Source organism: Orcinus orca, chromosome 2, assembly GCF_937001465.1.
Source record: "Orcinus orca chromosome 2, mOrcOrc1.1, whole genome shotgun sequence".
Lineage (NCBI taxonomy): Eukaryota > Metazoa > Chordata > Mammalia > Artiodactyla > Delphinidae > Orcinus > Orcinus orca.
This window is the reverse complement of record NC_064560.1, coordinates 8,419,681-8,433,292: the sequence shown is the minus strand read 5'-3', so window position 1 is coordinate 8,433,292 and position 13,612 is coordinate 8,419,681. Positions and strand designations below refer to the sequence as shown.

At 45.2% G+C, this 13,612-nt stretch overlaps 1 protein-coding gene across 7 annotated transcripts in view; it reads right to left on the bottom strand.

The window, feature by feature from the left end:
• Positions 1-262: 262 nt before the first annotated feature.
• BEND7 (BEN domain containing 7) overlaps positions 263-13,612 on the bottom strand; it is a 76,918-nt gene continuing 63,568 nt past the window's right edge. For 2 of the 7 annotated variants that reach the window (XM_033403422.2, XM_033403423.2), the window contains one exon: positions 2,295-6,181. In XM_033403422.2, the coding sequence (XP_033259313.2) occupies positions 6,030-6,181 (152 nt within the window). In that variant the 3' untranslated portion in view covers positions 2,295-6,029. Of the gene's footprint in view, positions 761-2,294; positions 6,182-13,612 lie in introns of those variants that run through there. The other 5 variants (XM_049705610.1, XM_049705611.1, XM_004278582.3 and 2 more) reach the window with 5 other exon arrangements.

Sequence of the window (13,612 nt, the reverse complement as noted above, 5' to 3'; positions counted from 1 at the left end):
ATTAGGCTTCAAGCATATCACTACTTCTCAAGTGTTACTGTGGGACCTGCCACTGATCTAACTTCCAGGCGGAGCCTGTGACTTAATGCATTCCAAGACACTCTTTCTGGTGGCAATCTGGTTCGTTTGTTTAATTTTTAAAATTAACTTCATACGGAGAGAAAACTTTCTGCATAAGATCACCAGAGTACTAATAAATACCTTTTAATTAATGGCTAGCATTGTCTCCACTTCATAAAGGCAGGAGGGCTGGCACACAGGCAGGAGACAGGCGCGTTCAATTAAAGTAATTTATTGTATTCTTCCAGAACAGACATAAAGGGCGTCTTGGAAATTGATATCACAGCACGTGTTATACACCATTTTCACAACTAGCCTTGTGTTGAATATTTTTTAAAGAACATAGTAATCTTAAAAAAAATCTAAATATTTACATATTAATAAAACATACATACAGAAGATTGAGACCTTATCCATAGGTATGGAATAATTTTTTTTTTGCTAAGAAAACCTATAAAAAGGATTTCTGAATAAAGTCTGAACAGTAGTCGCAGTTAAGTAAACACAGTTTTAATTTATAAAATATGATTTCACGGTTGCAGTTTTATGCTGTGTATTTCCAATCTGTGAATCCATTGCACATATCCGAGAGCCGAACAATCCCCACCCACCCCTCAAGTAGTGAAAAATTCGAGCTCTCGCCCAGGCTTGGCAGGAAGTGCTTTGAAGGTTCATGGTGTATATTTAACAGATTCCACAGCTGTAAGGTAAATGTTTCTACTTTTATTTGCAATGTATTCATCTTACTGTAACAGAGTTGAAAGGTCACTAATTAATCTTTTCAATTCCCTTGAGAAAGGCTTCCTTCTGAGAGGCAGAAGACAACTTTTACAACATATCTTGCAGAAAAACAAAAGCCTGGGTTCACAATGCTTCATTAGACTCCTTGACGAACAGAGAGGCTGGTGTCAGGGAAGGGGTTACTAACTGGCCTGAAATCGAAAAGGCTAGGTAAACCTGTGATGGAAACCATTGATCTGAACCTTCCTTGAGGCTCCGAAAAGAAGATAAAAGACACACGTGTATGAGATGTAGCTGTCTAGCAGGTGGATTGATTCCATAAGCCACGCCTAGACCAGCTTTGTCACATCACAGGAATGCCTCCTATGGTCTTGGGTTGATTAGCTGGTCTTTAGTGGGTACTGCCTCCCCCTAGAGCTCCCCTCCTAGCCCAGGGTTAGCTACCCCGAGTGACGTGATGGTACAGGTACCTGGGATGGGGTAGTCAGGAACTGAGGTTCCCAGCTTGGCTAGCCCATTGATGGCTTGTTGCCCGGCGCTGGGCATCCGTGATCCTCATTCCTCCTTAGCTGCCTCACCACAAACCGAGGGAGTGGGACTAACGGTAACTCTGAGCTCTTACACTCTCCGATTTGATAAAATAAGTGCCAGGGACGTGTGTTAAATGGTAGCACAGCGTTTCCCCTCCCCACGCCCCGGGGGTCTGGTGTTTCTACTGTCCAAAGTTCTTTCAAGCCAACTTTTGGCCTTTGGGTCAAGTGCCAAAACTTCACGGTAATTTGCTTTATACAATAAATGAAGTGTAAATGCAATGCCTCCAAATAAACAGGCATTTTGAATTCACCACCTTACTAGAGAAAGGAATCTGGAGGCAAATATCTCTGTGAAACAAATACCCACATGCCCAAAATATTTCTTTAAAATGAATCCACATTTTCACTTGTTGGTTTTATATAAAGCGGGGGGCAAGTGTACCAGAGCCATGTGAAGTATATAAGATCAAGTACATTTGTGGCCAGTTGCCACATGATGCCACAACCCTGGACCACTCAGCTAAAACCATCTGTTAAAATAGTTGTCAGGTGTCATGTGGATAGCTGGTTACTTTGAGCTTCTCACCTTTTAATTAGTTATTTTGTCACTGTGTTGACACAGCCTACGTGAAAGATTTTTCTTTCCTAAGAATTTACGTATCGTTTGCACTTATCAGTGACAAATGATTATTCTGGGGAGAAAATGATGCCACAAATGATTTCATCTAATAGATCAGAGCTGTCCTGTCTCCCAAAACAACTTTTCCATCTTCTAAGCTGTTGAAGATTCTAATTAAGTTTGGCCTTCAACACTGCTTCCTTGGTCCGGAAAGAGCCATTCTCCTCTATACTGCAACTAAGCAATTTACATTAAAATAAATACACTTCAAAACTCTATACCATATTCACACTGAAAAAGAAAAAAAAAAAAAACAGGGAAAATAAAACTGCTTCTTTTTCATGGACATTGAACCAACCCAGTGATATGCTGGACATTTAAAGGCTGAGAATTCAACTCTGAAGATGATTTTTAAAAATCTTAGACCAAATTGGGGGCTTGATTATCACACATTACAAAGAAAGAATATGAAAACTATTCAAACGTGACGGGTCAGCTTCACAGAACGCCCACACTTTGCAGTAACCTGAAATGCTAGTGGATCTTTGAGGAAATTCCAATGGAGGAGATGCGTGCGCTAAGAAGTGTCGCTAAAGGGAAGTCTAGGCAGTGAAAGCTGTCTCTGTGTCTTCCGTGTTTTCTCTCCTGGTGTCAAATATATGACCTACAACAGAGACAAGAAAGTGAAGGGGGGCCGCTTCTCTAAGGAAGGGTTGTACGCTTGTCTATGACATGGCCAGACGCAGGACCTCATTGGTAAGGTGTCTGTGTTTCACCTCTAAATCAGTATTTTTTAGCCAAGGCTTTAGGTGTGCCGAATGAGTAATTTTAGTCATTAGAAATCTGTAATGATGATTTTTACAGGAAAACCCATGAATGTGGGTTCCTATTAGAGTATGTTCATATCTATCATCCAGGAGTAGAAAATGGCTAAATAAAATACAATATGGCCTGTAAGATGGAATATAGTGCAGCTATTAAAATAATGTGTGTGGAGATTTGTAATAAAATGGGAAACGCTTGTTAGGTGGTAAAACCAAACAGAACAAAACTTTAGGAAACAAAATTGGATGGATTTGACCTCCATTATATAAATTAAAAAAATATAGAGAAAAGTCTGGGAAAAAACACCCAACAATAATGGTTGTCTCTGGGTGGTAAAAGTAATTTGCATTTTCTTCCTTACACTTTTCTGTATTAATTTCTAAAATGTGTGCAAAAGAAGGCCAATTTATGAGCAAAAAATGCTAAGCCTAGGTGCGCTCTGCACTGTTCTATTTCAAATCCAGAAGCCTCCTTTAAATTTCAGTACTGTTTTGATTTTATTCTCTGTACTCTTTCCCCCCCAAAATTGTTCCCTTATGGTGGTTTTTCTCCTTTATCAGAGCTCTGTCTCCACCCCTGGGCTGTAGTAGCCTCTGCCTCTGGTCTGAGGGTGGGATTTGTTCACCAGAACCTAACTCAGTGCTGACTCCTGGCATCGCTCAAAAACGCTTACTGACAGGGTCGAGGGAAAAGAAATTAAGAAAATATGTTTTTCCACTCGAAAAATCTGTATCCATTTTTGTTAAAGCTAGACAAACAGAAGTTTGCTTAAGTGTTAACGGACTGAGATAAATGTCATCTGACACCTGACTGTAACCGTGGCCTGGTCGGTTCTGGTTCATCGAAACACTTGGGGATTTATTCCCCCGTCCCACCCCTTCCCAACACGCATGAATTTGGGAGGAGAAAAAAGACCTTAATAAGGTAATAAAGGCACTGTTAAATCTTTAAAAAGGACCAACGGTTGCCAGCTCAGACAGACCAGATGAGGAAGGTCTGGCCAGTGAGTCTCCAATCCAGGGAAGAAGCTGCATGGACGAGAAAGGTGGAGCTCATCCCTCGGACGGTCTCATTAAGGAGACACGTAAAAGGGGGGAGGACTAAGTCGTGGTGCTGTGTTCAGAGAAGCCCCAGACTGGGCTTTTATGTGAGGGGCACTCCAGAGACATGCCAGTCTAATCAAGATTGTTTAATTCCATTACTGCAAAATTTGGGCACCAATCCGTGACGTCTCTTCCCATTTTCCAGGTGATAAGTGGTATTATTTATCATGCTGTTTAGTGATTTGTATCAAATATCTATCAGGAGTCTAGTGAAAAAAACTGCAGGAGGGGTCCTACTATTTTCCTCCTTAGGGCCTCATGGCCTTGGGTAGGGTCTTCTTGGGAAGAACCTGAGAGCTGAAGCTGCAGCGGACTTCAGGCTGACTTACGCCAGACACTCTAACTGTGAAGACGGGGTGACACTGAGATGGAATCCTAGAGGGATTAGGACATCCATCACCTCTTAGGATCTTTAGGAAACATGCAGAGAAGGTGTAAGAAAGCTACGCGGTGGACTGGCTGGGAGCTGAGAGGCCTGGGCTCCGGCCAGGCCACCAACCAGCTGTGAGACCTTGAGAAAGTCATTTAGTGTTTCTGGGCCTCAGGCTTTTTTACCTGTAAAATAAAAGGACTGGATAAAAAGAAGGGACGGGACTAGATGATCTCTAACACGCCTTCTTTCTCAGATTCCTGGAAATTCTTTTCACTTCCATGAGGTGGTTCTACCATCCTGTATGTCAATGTTCTCATCTGAAACATCTCTCTGCCTCCATCTTCAGACAGGAAAAGGCAAAGGTATTATTTCAAGGGAGTGGTTTTCCAATAATAATACTTCTTAAAAGCCCACTGTGTCAGATGGTGGCCAGGACGGGCAGTGCAAATGTCCTGGGGTCATGGGGGCTGATGGGGGAGGAACCCTGGAAAGTACAACTAGAACAGCAAGGTGTTCCTCCAGAGGGCCTCCCGAAAGGGCACAGTTTCCTCATTAGTAGCAATGCTTCATGCCTCTACCTGGAGTGGGTGGTCAGAACAAGGTTGATAGGAGTTGTCCTGATACTCAGAGGAGCACAGGTTGGGAAGGAACAATAGAGATCATGCATTTCAGTTCTCTTGGTTCATAAGTGTGGAAACATAGCCAAACAAGAACTCCCCTTTCTGTAATTTCTATAATGACTATATACAGTGAGAACGTGATAGAAGCCGGTTGCTCTTGCCCTCTGCAGTCATTTCATTATTTATCCATCGATCTGTTGCTTAGCTACTCAGTGACAGAGAAAGCACCGTATCATTTGCGTGTCCGAGTTTTCTGGCTGCTCTGAAGTTCGCTAACGTACATTTCTGCTATACCGTGAACTCAGGGTAAGTGCTGTCTGTGAACACGGGCCTCGCCGAGTTCCTACACAGACTCACGACTCCTCTCATCCTTGCTAGACCTAACTTAAAACTTACCACCCCAAATGGAGAGAAAACACTGAGTTGAGCTTTTTCATTTACAGGGTTTTTTTTTGCGGGGGGGGTGGGGGCGGTGTGTCTGGGTTTGGTTGTTAGAGAACCTTCAGGTATTTTGAGGGAAGTGAATAAAGAGTCTTGAGACCAACTGAGGGTTGGTCACATGGCTCACTGATCAGACACCTGTCCCTCGGGCTCTCGGGTGAGAACCGATGCAGAGGGAGGAGCCCGGGGTCGGAAGGATTACTTGAGAGTCAAATAAGAAGTTGGAATTAAGTCTATGGCTTAACCCTGCAGCAGGTGTGGCAGTGAGATGGTGTATTCAGCTGATCGGGTTACAGCGTGAGGAATGTGCCACCCAGGCTAGATGGATCGAGCACATTCAATCTGTCACTTAAAACACAGTATTCATCGGGTGCCCATTATAGGAAGCGCAATGACACTGCCTCGCAAAGGTTTTTGCGAGGGAGGTGAGTGAGGCCAGAGCGCATGTGAATTTCATCATAAAATGGATGATCCCTGATCTAAACAGAAATGTCATTTCATGTTAAAATATTTTTTTTAATGTCCCAGGGCTTGGGGAGGCAAAACGTTGTGACACTAAGTTCTTAGGACTTGCTGTTCTGAGGTTATCAGGCAGATGAAACAGAATGTGAAAAAACGGTAGCTTTTCATATTCAATGTGCAAAATCTCTCTGAATGCAGGGCATTGAGCTCCTCTGATTACTAGGGGTTGGGCCTCTTACAGAAGCAGTTTGCTCAAGCATCTGCCTCTCTGATGTTAAAAACATTTTCCATGCAAATATTCTCACGGGCTGTATTTTCCAGCAGGTGATGAAAAGGGAAATGTGTTTTACCTGTTGGGGGTAGAGAAACGCAGTCCAGCCGTTCATCACCGTCAGCTGCCTCTGCTGGTTACAAACATGAAACACAAATGTCATTAGTTTCAGGGAGCTCATTCATTCTGCCGAATAAGGTAATACAATTTAAAAGCTCCAGCGCACATGATAGTTTTCACCTTTCTTTTCCCTTCTCAGCTTCAGCCAGTTCACATTAGAGATTTTAGCACCATGATTTAAATATTTTTAAAATGATGATATAAAATCCATTTTCCTCTATTAACATTTTTTATATCTCAGGAAACTTATTCTATCAGTCATTGATGATTTCAGTTCATTTGCGCTTATTTATATAGGCTTAAGTATCCACCCAGAATCTGGCGTGAATTGTTTAAACAGGATCGTCGAAGGCATGGAGGTCAGGGAATTCCTATGGTAGAATTTTACTTGTCATCCTCAGAGCCATTCTAGTGGGGCAGGCTTAGGACAGCTTGGGAACGAACCTTTCTTTGGAGATGACTGGAAATTCAATCTGAAATCGGCATTAATTTAGTCATGAATAAAATCAGAAGGAGTAAGCATTTCTTCAAATGATTTGTCCCTTCTGTGCTTTAAAATGCAAAACTTTGCTCTTCTCTGATATATTTCAATCTCCTGAAGAGTTTTCCAAAGGTAGATCCTTCCGTCACAGAAAACCTTCCAGCAAGTACAAAAAAGAAGGTGCCCGTACGTTTCCTGATAAGTGTTGGGCTTGTCAGTTTCCCCAACGTGCTGTGGACAGGCCAGAACATTCCACGGCTGCTGGGATAATTCTGGCCCTGCTCCCTCTGTCCCAGGGCTGCCGCCCCCTGGGAAGTTTCCTGCACATGTGTCCGTGAGGCCAGTCAGGTGAGGGCTGCCCCGTGTAACACGTTGTAATGCTGAGTTGCTGGGAAGCAAACTAATGGTGTGTTCTTGTTTTGACTGCCATGGCTTTAAACGCAATCAGGGTTCAGAGATGGATGGAGACGTTCAGAGATTTCCCCTGGTTCACCCCTCCACCATCCTGCCCTCAGACTGCCCCACGACGGCCACGGTGAAAGACCCTCACCTGCTAAATCCACCACAAAAACACCGAGACAGAGTAGTCAAGACAAGTTTTGGCTGGAGAGAAGCAGCAGCCATGATCCAGCAATCCCACTCCTGGGCATACACCCTGAGAAAACCATAAAAGACACGTGCACCCCAATGTTCACTGCAGCACTATTTACAATGGCCAGGTCACGGAAGCAACCTAAATGCCCATTGACAGACGAATGGATAAAGAAGATGTGGCACATATATACAATGGAATATTACTCAGCCATAAAAGGGAATGAAATTGGGTTATTTGTAGAGACATGGATGGACCTAGAGACTGTCATACAGACTTACTGTCATACATACATACACTGACTTACAGTGAAGTAAGTCAGAAAGAGAAAAACAAATATCGCACATTAACGCATATAGGTGGGATCTAGAAAAATGGTACAGATGAACCGGTTTGCAAGGCAGAAATAGAGACACAGATGTAGAGAACAAATGGTACGAATTGGGAGATTGGGATTGACATATATACACTAGTATGCATAAAATAGATAACTAATTAGAACCTGCTGTATAAAAAAAATAAAATTCAAAAAACAGCAACCACTAAAAATTATGTTGTAGATGAATGTTTAATACTGCATAAAGCATTCCAGTCAAGTGATGGGATAAATGGTAAGGTTAGAATTCTATAAATAGGTTTATGGACAAAACACAGGACATACTAAAATGTTAAGTGTTTCTCTCTGGATGAAAAGCTTATGGGTATTTAAAATTTTGTTCTTTGAGTTTTTACATTTTTCTTATATATTTAAAAAATAACAAACATGTTATTTTTATATTTAGAAGATATTATTCTCTTCTGATTGGCTTAAGTGAACTTGAATAGGAAGATGAAGTACACCGTAGTTCTTTCATTGGGATTTATTTATTTATTTTCACTGTTCAAGGTTTATTTATTGTTTTAGTTGGTGTAACACTTAGATAGCTGGCTGCATTATTTCCGACGATTTTTCTTTTTTATATCACATGCCAGTGTACACTATTCTGATACATATAGTACATAAAATAAGATTCTTTAGAACAGTTATGCACGGGACATGCAATACTGGATTTATCATCAATCCCAGGATGTGATTCATTGGAGAAAAAAAAGCTGGACTAGGCATCTCGGCTAAAGGAACCAGAAGATTTAAAAGATTCTTCAGTAATAATAATAATAATAGCTATGATAGGCATCACCATTTACTGAATACCACCTCCTGAGCAGTTATTATATGCATTGTGTCAGCTGACCCTTGGCAACCCCTACAAGGCAGGTCTATCTTATGCCCATTTTAAGAAATGAGGCAACGGAGACAAACAGATGTTAAGACGTACCAAGGGTTTGACTCAGGTTAATGCCCGGGCTTGACCTCTTCGCTCGCTATGTATAGTCCAAATATAAATCACAGGCATCACTATAAGCTGCAATTGTAAAACTTCAAGTTTTAGTTCATTTGACACTTTAGTAACTTTCTCTACCTTCCATGAAAAGCAGCTTTTCATTTAGTGATGACAAAAATCAGTTCTGGGTGTAAGTCGATCTTCCCTTTGTAATTCAGCTCTCCTCACTTTAAAAAAAAACAGGCCTGTGCAATTATGTGCTTTACTAAGAACCAAACATACACAACCCCAAATCTGTAAAGGATTATGTATAAATGAGTAGCTGCCCGCTGCACAAACAGGGCCAAGTGTTGTGGATTAAGAACATGACTGTTAACTTAAATGTGATTCTAACATCTGTCTGTAACAACAAGCTCACAATCTTTCTTCTCTGGTGACGGGCAAGTTGTGAAATTCGGGAAAGATGAAGCAAGTCCAATAAAATTTTAATAGCAGTGACAGCTTTGCTCTTAGATCCAGCACAAATTTAAAAATTGCGATTTTTGCACTGAGGAAATGATCTAATGAAAATGATAAAAATGCACACCAGAAAAGGAATCATTTCAGTTATCGAAAAAAAATGCATTACATGTGGTGAGAGCCCCAAATGAATCTCTATTTGGATTCGCAGAACCACCTTTCAGACGTGTGACGGGCACTTCCTTTTTCTGGAGGCTTCGCCGGCTGCCTTTAGCAGCGAATTGATTACTTGCCCAGGTAGAGTCCGTACCTTATTCCAGGAAGTGAGCCAGATATGATGAATAAGACTGAAGCTGTGGAATATCCATGAGACGCCGTATTGTCATTTAGACCGAAAAGGAGACAAAAAAAGAGCAAGCAATAGCACTGTCCCCGGCCCCTCAGTTCTCATCCGCATGACGACAGTAACGCGTGCGGCTCCAGTTCCGGTTTGCTGGGATCCCACTTCTGTGCCGCTTGGGGAGAAAGAGGTGGGACAGGATTTGACACAATTGGGAGACGAAGCCTATTTGGCAGGTCACTGTGGGTGTGCTGTCATCTTGCTCCTGTGTGGTCTGTGTGTCAGGGTTAGCTTTGTCCTTCAGCCACCCTCCCCTTCTCAGACGCTGATGGAACCTGCTAGACAGGCTGGGGAAACCTGCCAAGGTGCCAACCACAACTCTCTAGGCAGAGAATCTAAACCCGGTGTCAGAGTGGAAGCATCCTCGATCAAATGAGAGGACGACTCCAGAACAGGGTACCCGATCATCTGAGCGGGTGAGATGCCCCACAGGAGGCGGGGGGGAGACTGCACCCCATTCTGGGTACCCGATCATCTGAGCGGGTGAGACGCTCCACAGGAGGCGGGGGGGGGACTGCACCCCATTCTGGGTACACGATCATCTGAGCGGGCGAGACGCTCCACAGGAGGCGGGGGGGAGACTGCACCCCATTCTGTACCCACAGGCACACAAATTACTGATCCAAACCCTGAGATGGTTAAGAAACGTGCTCACTGGCCAGTCTATTTGGGGGAAAGAGAGACAGGAACGTGGAGGAAGGTCCCCACTGTGTGCATGTGTATGCTGTGGGGAAGGGAGTGGAGACCAGAACTTATGATAATAACCGGTCTCAGCATCTGACCACAGAAAAAAAAAAAGGTGTGTTTATGTATAAAATACATACAGAAGGGGAACAACATTGCAACAGAACTTGCTCTTCTAGTCATGTGGCCTCTGGCAGCAGAGCTGCTCCTGTGTCTCTGAGAACAGTCTTCTCCAATATACTCAGTATACGCCCAACACTCCGCTCCCTACGTGTATGTCTTCCACCTTCAAAGGTGGCTCTTCAGGGCTTCCCTGGTGGCGCAGTGGTTGAGAGTCCACCTGCCGATGCAGGGGACATGGGTTCGTGCCCCGGTCTGGGACGATCCCACATGCCGCGGAGCGGCTGGGCCCGTGAGCCATGGCCACTGAGCCTGCGCATCCGTCCGGAGCCTGTGCTCCGCAACGGGAGAGGCCACAACAGTGAGAGGCCCGCGTACCGCAAAAAAAAAAAAAAAAAAGGTGACTCTTCAAATGGAAACTTTTCAGCTCCTTTAGAGACTGTTATTCACTCTCCTCAGCTAGAGGCACAGGTTCTGGGACACCAAGCCCTCTTCCTGCTTCCTCTGGGTTGTCTCCAAAGCTCCTCAATCAGTAACATCCGGATCCTGAATTTATGCCGTCCTTTTCCCTCAAGCTCCCAAGGAGCTCAGGACGGAGCTCCACGTCCTGCCGCCACCCCCTGTGTTGCAGGAAGAGGTCCTAGGTAGAGGAAGCAAGTGCAGATTTGCTAGAAGCTAGTGGTGCAGCTGGGGCCAAGGCGCGGGGACCACAGGGCAGCTGGTGGATGGATCCTGGCCACTCTGACCCTTTGCCTTTCCTTTGGACTGAGTATTACATTTCAGTCTCTTCACTATGACAAATCTTAGATCTCTCTGATACTGTATTTAGTGTCTTTGTTTTTTGGGTTTGACAACTTGGTCTGAATAGCAACAGGTAGGTACAAGTTCTCACATACTCAGAACCATCAGGGTTGCTAACGCAGAACCTAGGCAACATAAGACCAACTTAATACTTAACTAGCAAGGACACCGCTCAGCTTATACTTGAAAGTAAAGCTGAGGAGACACGCACCCAGCAGGACTCCAGTGCTTGCTTAATGAGGGGTTACTCACGGGTGCTGGAGCCTGAAATCTAAGTGCTTTCCCTGGAGCCTGAAATCTAAGGGGGCAGAGTCACAAAGGGGCCTTTGTGAGGTGTCTCCAGGCAGAGGCAGGGGACCTTTAGCCTAAGAAGAGTTAAGAGAGCCGCCAGCAGGAGGGTGATCTTCCCAGGTGTTTCTCAGTGAAGCCACCCAGAGTGAGGTCTGGGCGCCTTGACCCGAGACTCTGAACCTTTGGGGGAGCTGGGAGAAGAGGCGATCAGGAGTGAAGAGGCCTCAGAGGACGGGGACAGAGAAGTGAGAGAAAGGGCCTGAGGACGAAGGACGGGGCACCCAGGGATGGCCAGGCGAGTGGCGTACCCAGCACGTGGCCACCCCGCGGGTTCTGGGGATGGGGGATGAGGAAGCCTCTGAACCTCCAGTCAGAAACTGCTGGAATATTCTCCAGGATCTCACGTGACCGCGATGAACTGAGACCTTTTTGCTGTGGACAGCTGTCCCTTCATTCCCATTCGCTGGTCCATTCAACAGATATCCTGGCGTGTCCACACTGTGTCACACAGTGTTCTCAATGCTTAGGACAGAAACATGCAGCCTCTGCTCCTAAGGATCTCGGGGAGGAAACGGGTGTGTCCCTGTCACTATTCAGGTGGCAGAAGATCAAAGTGCCGAGGCCGCCTGTGAGATGCTGCGTGCTTCCAGGCGGAGGGGAAGCCTGGGTGTGGGAGGCCCGCCGACTTCAGACGGGGTGGGGCGGGGCAGGGTCTGGTGTGGCCCAGGGGCGCACCGGGCGATGGCAGGAGGTGAAGGACCGTGCGCGCTGTGCTGGGGGGTATGTAGAAGGGTTTTTATCTGGGCGGACAGGAAGCCAGAAGTATTTAATCTGGGGCGGGGCATGACCGGACCTCATTAGCAGAGGCTCAGGGAGTGGAGGCTCGGGTCCCAGGACGTGGCCGAGCCTGGAGCTGCACACTGGGGAGCCCCCGATGATGGGACAGAGCAAGTCACGTGGGAGGACGCACAACGGGAACGAGAAGAAGCACCAAAGATGGAAACCAGGACCCGGGTTTAGGAGACAGGCAGAGGAGAAAGAGGTGGGGAAGGAGACCCAAGGCACTGACAGGGAAATTGGAGGAGAAACAAGGAGAATGAAATCACAGAGCCTGGAGGAAGACAGTTTCAAGAAGGATGTGATTTGAAAGGGTAACAATCAATACGGAGGTCAACTCTGAGTGTTAATATAAACAAGTGAAATCTGATGATCCGGAGGAGTGAGGTCAGGGGCAAAATGCCCTGGATTCTAAAGTGAACTGGGTGGGGAGGCAGACTCAGGGAATGCAGGCCCTTTTGGAAGAAATCTGACCAACAGTGTCAGAGGAGAAAGGAACTTTGTTTGCTTTGTTTGCTTTGTTTTGGTTTTGGTTAGCAAAGGGAAGGAGGATAAGGTCGTGGGCATTTCTTGAGCATTATTACATGTCAGCTGTCTATCGGTGGCAATACTTACATTATCTAATTTTAACTCTGAAAACACCCGGAGGTATGTATCAGCCTCGTTATATAAATGGAGAAACCGAGGCTCAGAGAGGTTGAGTAATTAGTCCAGGTTCCCAGGAAATTGTAAATGGCAGATCAGAGCCAGGAAAGCAGACCTGTTCTCTCCACTGCACCACGCTGTGTTGATTTGCGATGATTTGGGGGTGCAGAAGACAGCAGTGAAAACTGGGAGACCCAGGGGGAGGATAAGCACATGATTTACTGCCCAAGACTGAAAGCCTTTGAGAGTGAAAGGGGCATCACTGATAATCATGCCGGGACAACAGGAGCAAAGCGGCTGCCCCAGCACAGCAGGCTGGCTGGTCCCCTGACCGAGGACACGACGTGTGGCTGCCTCAGTGACCTCCATGCCGCCAAGCATGGCTGCGCGCAAAGACATCTTCCGAGAGGTACACTAGCTTCACTGATAAAGACGTTCATGTACAACCCGCGTCTGGAGCCTCAGGACAGCTCTGAGGCAGGCTGTACGTCTATGTCCAGTTCGTGATGGGGACCCGAGATGAGAAGTATGGAGTGACTTGTCCAAGGTCCAGAGCTGGTGAAGAGCGGACGTGAGCCTTGGAAACCAGATCTACTGACTCTGATGCGACTTGTTACCTAATGCAATAATCCATTTGGTTACCAGTTAAAAATCTTAGTAGTCCATTGCTCTTTATAAAAAGAGCATCAGTTAAGTGTAAAAGAAGTCAAAAGGTTAAAAAAGGAGGGAGGGGAGATTTTTAATAAAAAAAAACCTCATCCAGTTATAGCTGGATAGGGTAGCGTCTTGCTAGCTACTTTTATAGAACTGTA